Here is a 6,854-nt window from a genome sequence, read left to right on the forward strand (position 1 = left end):
TCCTCTTTAATGTTAGAGGCCATCTGTGTGCAGCTTCCAGAATTGCTCTGTGAAAGAAAAGCTATGACAACCACAGTCATGATTCCTCTTCTAGAGTTAGGATTCTTTATATTAGACAAGGGCGTACCACATGCACAACTGACATTGCAGTGCTACAGAGGCAGGCTACATAAGAACCTTTTCACACATTGGAGCCCATAAGCCTTTTAATGCTAGAAGAGTGAGTGAGCAGGTGATTTTGCAGGAGCGAGGGATTCCGTTTTCACACGGCTGAGTTAATCCACCTAAGTAATACAGAAAGCAGCACGAAGAATGCAGTCTTTTTCTGAGACCAATAGCTTAATGCTCTTAAACTTTCTTAATATTAAATCTGTCGTGAACTTCATTGTTTTTTTTCTTCTTAGGCTTTCGGAGTTTGAATCCTCCACTTACAATTGTACGCAAGACATTTGAGTCTACAGAAAATCCAGATGACTTCTTACCCTCAGTAATGACTTGTGTAAACTATCTCAAGTTGCCAGACTATTCAAGTATTGAGATAATGCGTGAAAAACTCTTGATAGCTGCAAGAGAAGGGCAGCAGTCATTCCATCTTTCCTGATCACAATGAAAAATGCAATGTCTGCCTGTTACAGCAAAAAGAGAATCATGATTCTTTTCTAAATGTATCATCTGAGTCGAGGAAACGTAACGCCTCCTTGTAGAAAACGGCTTGCAGATTATAAACAAAGACACTAGGTTGATACTCATTAAAGGCCCTATGGACTTAAAAGTGATCAGGACCTAAAGTTGTTGTGACAAGGTTTCTTTAGCAAGTTCTTGTTTTAAATTATCATTTATCGATGAGTGAAGTTTAACTTGCTTTGCTGTGTGAAATTTAAAAAGGGATGTTTTTTCAGGCTGGAACAATAAATGTTGCTGTGCAGTTTAATACTGGGCTGTGTGTATCCATCTAGCCAAGTCTGCAGTTTTTTCCTCCCAAAGACAACTTTGTACATAAGTACAGAAATTGAAAAACATGTATTGGCACATCTAGTTAAGTAGACTAGTTCTGTGTACCATCACTTGCCCCTGATTTCCCTCCCTCATGTATTGTCTGATGTGCAATCCACATGGCTCTCTGTGTACTCCACTCGCAACAATTGTTACATTTTGGACATGGGCATTTACTGGTCCATGTTTTCTCAAATTAAGAAATAATTTAATTTTATTAAATATATTGTCAATAATTCCGCCTTTGTAAGTAGGTAGAATCTTTCTTATAGCTTAGTTTAATGTAGTAGTAGGATATATTGGCTACAATCTTTACCAGAAAATACTCTCGAACCATTCACACAGTGATTTAGGCAACAGCCTCTTACTGGTGGGCTAGGATGAAATTGATTTTTCTTGTGTAGTTGCAAAACTCAACAACCGATTGGTCTGGCCAATATTTATGGTGTGGCCAGAGCATTTTGAATTGATGTAAAGTTTTTTATAAAGTCGAATTAGTATTTTCCTTCCCTGTTCAATCCTTTCCCCTTGATTTAAGTTTTTTCCCCCCTGTACGTCCTCTTCCATCCCCTAAGCCCTCCCCTAGCACCTTGCCCCCCAGCACTGGTGTGGATCAAAACAGTTCAGCATTTCTTTTGACACAGATAAAACACATGTAAGCAATGCTCTGTCCAATTGTTTTCTGTGCTGATTTCTCAAATCTGCAATAATTTACTTCATCAGGTTAATGTTTTTACCTGAATATAAATAAAGTTTGCTTCACCTTTTTGTTCATAGTTCTGTACTGTATGCATAAGTTCAATTGTGTAAATTATTCCAATGCAAGTAAATCATCTTAATTCTCCTTGGCTAGCTAGCCACCTTGTCATGGATGATTTACCATTAAAACAAGAGTTTGCAAGATCTGGTATTCTTTTATTTTTATATGAGTTCAAAAACAAGACTATTCCAAAACATTCCCGAGATGTACATCCTGTATAGTTCATCTCTTAAATGAAAATCTGACAGAGATTACTTTATTCAACTTTGAGAAATCAAAATAAAACACTTGAGTGCTGTTAATTTGGTTGGATGATCAGGGTAGAATATCTATGAAACATCAGCAAGTTTCCTTTTCAGACGAAGAACCTGTAACCACACAATGTACTTCAGTACATGTAACTGACATTCTCTTTTAAGTTAATGTTCACTGAATTAAATGGGACTGGCCATACTGTGCACCACTGAACTGTGATGGGAAGCTGAATGTGAAATCCTTGTGCAAAGACTCTGAGCAGTCTGTCAGATTAGAACTGAATGGAAGTGCGTCACAGTGGACATAACAATTGGTCATGCAGAACATGGCTAGCATTTCGTAGAAACCGAAAGGCAGTGTTAAAAAGTATGGACTGGTATTTAAAAACTGTTCTGATAACGCTATCAAAACTTGGCACAAAAGACTCGTGTTTATAGTGTGTTGATAGCAACTTGTTCTTTTTTTTAAGGTTCTATATTTTAAAAAGACTGACTTATGTAAAAATATTTTGTATTAAAATATCATCTGTATTGATATTTTTTTACCCATGTTGTCTCCCTACAGAACCTGGCTTTCATTGACTTGTAGTTCTTAAATTTAAATAGTTTATACTAGCAATCCAGTGCCTGAAAGTCCATGTGGCTTGGGGGGCTGCCATTTGAGAAAAGCATGTCTGTACACTTAGATATGGGGCTGGTGGCAGCTAAAGATTGTATTAAATGCAACAAACACATGTATCTAACGGAATGGCTCGTGATGAAGCCTAACTCTGGCATTCTGGATGTTTGTAGAAAATGCTTGCAAACTCTGGTTTCCCAGAGCATAATGTGGGGCACTGATTGGTGTCCTGAATGACATATCTCTGCAGTTAATAAAAGGATTGACAATAACCGCTTTGAAGAGATCAGTAATGCTACAGAAAGTCTTTTATGGGTTGCTATATTACCAATTTTCTGTAGGTTATCACTGTTACCAGGAATAAAATACTCATCTCAAACTAGACTAATTGATGAACTGTAGTGCTTGAAAGCAACTACTGAAGTTCAGTGAAGATGGATTCCTTGACTCCTACTTCAGCGTTCTCTTGTGCAAAGCTGTGTGTAATCTAAAGAAATAACTGAAATTCTGCCTAAGCAAAATGAATTTAGCAATAACTACTAGGCAAATCAAGCAGATTTATTAATTAGTAACTGGTGAAAGCAGAGCTTTCCAAACTCTTCATGTTGGTGACACACTCTTTAGACAGGCATCATTTCGTGACACAGTAATTCAGTTTTACTGGAGAACCAGAGGTTAAACAAGCCCCTTTCCAACCCTGGGAGGAGTGGGTAGCATTCGCACGACACTGCAGTTGATGCACTAACATGTTGCAACACACAGTTTGGGCTAAAGAAGAGGAAGCGGTGAATGGGCAGTTCTCACAATGGAATAATGTAAGAAGTTGTGTCCTCTAATGTTTTGTATTGGGTCTGTGACTTGCTCAACAATGATCTGGTGAGAAGGGAGTAGCAATGTTTGATGATAATACCAAGTTATTTAGAAAAACAAAAATAGCTGATGAAGAGCTCCAAAAGGATATTTCCAAACGAGACAAAGAGGCAGTATAATGGCAAATTCAATTTAATGCAAGCAAGTGTAAAGTGATGTACAACGTGGCAGATTCTTAACTTTTAGACTCAAATGGGGCCTGAGCTGGCAGGAAAGGGAGCTCAATAAAAGTGACAACACAATGTTGGAACATTGGGAGAGGTCAGAAATAAAATGGCCAATAATAGCTGCCCATTATACCTTTATAGAAGTCTGGTGTGACTTCACTTGAAATATTGTGCACAGTTCTGGTTATGGTACCTCCAAAGGGTATCTTGGGCAAAAGGTACAGAACCAGCTGCCTTTTGCAGATAGCCTGCAACATTTGAGATGACTATAGTTTTAGGGGGAAAGGGAAATAAGGGTAGATAGGAGAGAAATTCATAAAATTATACACAGTACTGAAAGAAGACAGAATCTTCTTCCCACATAATACTAGAACCGGAAGCCATCCAGTGAAACTGTCCATGTATGTTGAGAAGTACTTATTTTTGTCTGTCTTGAATCTGCGCCCAGAATGGAGTTTGGTAGTGCCTATCACTACATCTCATGTTATATTTTAAAATGCCCCATGATCTTTGGATGAAGGGTGGTATAGAAATTCAATAATGATGATGATGATAATTATGGAAGGGAAGGGCTTGGTAGTTCTACTGTTCTCAGGATTTTGGGGGCAGCAACTTGGAAGAGGGCTTTATCTGTAGCAGCCTCCAACTTGTGGAATTCCCTCCCTGAAGTTGCCAGATGCAACTTCACTATACAGGTTTCTGGGTCTGATGAAGACAAATCTCTTCACCCTGGCCTCATGACACTTGAGATGTGCACTTTCAGGAGCAGCCCTATTCCTGTGACTTAATCTGACTTTTTATTTCTGAACTTTAAATAATTGTAGCCTACCCTGGGACCTGCTGGTTTAATAGCAATAGCAGATACCAGTTGGCCACTGTGAGAACAGAATTGGGCCTTTTGTCTGATTTAGCAGGGCTACACCTGTGAGAACATTTTTCTTAAGTTTGTACAACTGATTCTGTAAGACGAATCTGCGGAATGCAAAATACTTTATATTGGCATTGCTAAATTTGGTTGCTGCTAATAATGGCCAAAGGATACAACGTCGGAAACTGCTCCTTCCAACTGAAAGCATTTTGACAACCCCACTGGTTTTGAAGTTTCAGACTTTGACAGTACACTTTAAAGCATATCTGTGAAACTGCAGTGGTAGGAACCGAGGTTTGTTACTTTTTTAAAAAGCTGGTTCTATACAAAAGCTGAACTGTGTCCAGTATCTCACTTTCTGTATAATACAGCTGCATGATTCATGCTACTTCCACAGCTGAAAATCATCCCTACTTCATGTGATGCAACTTCATTAATACATCTTGGCTGGGGTGGAAATTAACTTCCACGATGCCATTTTTGTAGGTTTTCCAGACACTGCTCATTTCCAACTTTTGAAAACTAGGATTGGGCTGTACCAACCTTCTAGTCTGATCAGATAGCAGGGTTCTTATGCTGAAATAAACATTCCTGTATGGGTTTACTTCTGTATCTGCAATCATTCATCCATTTTTACTGAACAAATAGCTGTTGCTTCTGCCCTTTGAGTTTGTGGCAGCAATAAATATTTCCTCATTCCCTTTTTGTCAAACACATGTGAACAGTGTGGAATAAGTACTTGAAACTAAGCTGCTATACATAATCCTTGTCTGTGGTCCCTTAGCATTAACCATGAAAATAGTGTCAACACTTCTCTACTTATCTAAGCTACTGTTCTAGTCATTTGTGACCTCTCCTTCCTTGGGTCTTTCCCCAAAAGAATCCCAGATTCTTGAGTTGGTGTTCCTAAATGTGTGATCCTGTTTTGAGAACTGGGTCATTTTAAGATAATGTCTAGTACTTTTCCGAGCACAATTCAAAGTGTTGGTGCTGACCTTTAAAGCCCTAAACGGCCTCGGTCCAGTATATCTGAAGGAGCGTCTCCACCCCCATCGTTCTGCCCGGACACTGAGGTCCAGCGCCGAGGGCCTTCTGGTGGTTCCCTCACTGCGAGAGGCCAAGTTACAGGGAACCAGGCAGAGGGCCTTCTCGGTAGTGGCGCCCGCCCTGTGGAACGCCCTCCCATCAGATGTCAAAGCGATAAACAACTACCTGACATTCAGAAGACATCTGAAGGCAGCCCTGTTCAGGGAAGTTTTTAATATGTGACATTTTAGTGTATTTTTCATCTTTGTTGGAAGCCGCCCAGAGTGGCTGGGGAAACCCAGCCAGATGGGCGGGGTACAAATAATAAATTATTATTATTATTATTATTATTATTATTATTATTATTATTATTAACGTTAAAAGCTAAGGAAAAGCAACCCTTTGTTCATGCAGAGGGAAGAATTCTCATCCTGGTTTTGCATATAGACGTATTTTTTTTGTCTTCTAAAGGTATAATTCAGCAGCCTAAGTAGCTTACACTGTACCACCTTTCAAACATCAAAGTGGGCAAATCCATAAAAATCACCTAGGCTACCCACTTTGATTACTCCAGGGGTGGCAAACCTTTTTCCAGCCAAGGGCTGCATTGATCATGGTCAACCACCTGGGGTCCATATGTCAACATGAGTATGGATGAATTGTTTAAAGTGGGTGTTACCGTCCTTTTTGTTTTTGAGGACACATTTGGAGGGGGTCACAAAAACCTCTTGACATCACAGAATTGCAGCAGTCATCATTTTTAACAATCATAAGAATTGGAAGGGTCAACAAGGGTCATCTAAGTCCAACTTGCAGGAATCTTTTGCCCAACATGGAGCAAAATGTTTTGCTTTATTTATTTTTAATATTTTGGAGTCCTGAAAAAAACTAGGGCATATGCAGCCCATGGCCCACAGGTTAGACCGTGAAGAACCACCTGCAGCTGAAAGTATTAGGGTCAGTCAGTACCCATGTGGTTTGAAGAAGAGGATTTGGAAATCTTGATGTTGCCCATCTTCTAATGGAAGTAACTTCTCGTATAGCAGTGCTCCGTAACGGCCAGGAAAATGGGCCTCATAGGTAAGAGAAACAGTTTTCTGTTGTGCTGCTGTTTTCCCATTGAAGATTTGTTTATTTTACAAGCTGCATAACATTACTTCCTGTGTTCAAACTTTTCTGAGGTTTTAATTACTGTGCAGCCTTTCTCATAATACTTCCTTTCTTCCCTAATGCTTTGGAATCGAGGTGACCTTGAGGACACATTGAGAAATGGTGCTTTATATAATATGTCCACGTT

General features: G+C 39.3%; 1 protein-coding gene across 7 annotated transcripts in view; it reads left to right on the forward strand.

Annotated features, from left to right (window-relative positions):
- TRIP12 (thyroid hormone receptor interactor 12) overlaps positions 1-1,894 on the forward strand; it is a 69,549-nt gene extending 67,655 nt beyond the window's left edge. For all 7 annotated transcript variants that reach the window (XM_083613646.1, XM_083613648.1, XM_083613650.1 and 4 more), the window contains exon 42: positions 405-1,894. In XM_083613646.1, the coding sequence (XP_083469772.1) occupies positions 405-601 (197 nt within the window). In that variant the 3' untranslated portion in view covers positions 602-1,894. The remainder of the gene's footprint in view (positions 1-404) is intronic.
- The last annotated feature ends 4,960 nt before the right edge of the window (positions 1,895-6,854 follow it).

The sequence above is a fragment of the Podarcis filfolensis genome, assembly GCF_964270895.1.
Source record: "Podarcis filfolensis genome assembly, chromosome: 5".
Classification (NCBI taxonomy): domain Eukaryota; kingdom Metazoa; phylum Chordata; class Lepidosauria; order Squamata; family Lacertidae; genus Podarcis; species Podarcis filfolensis.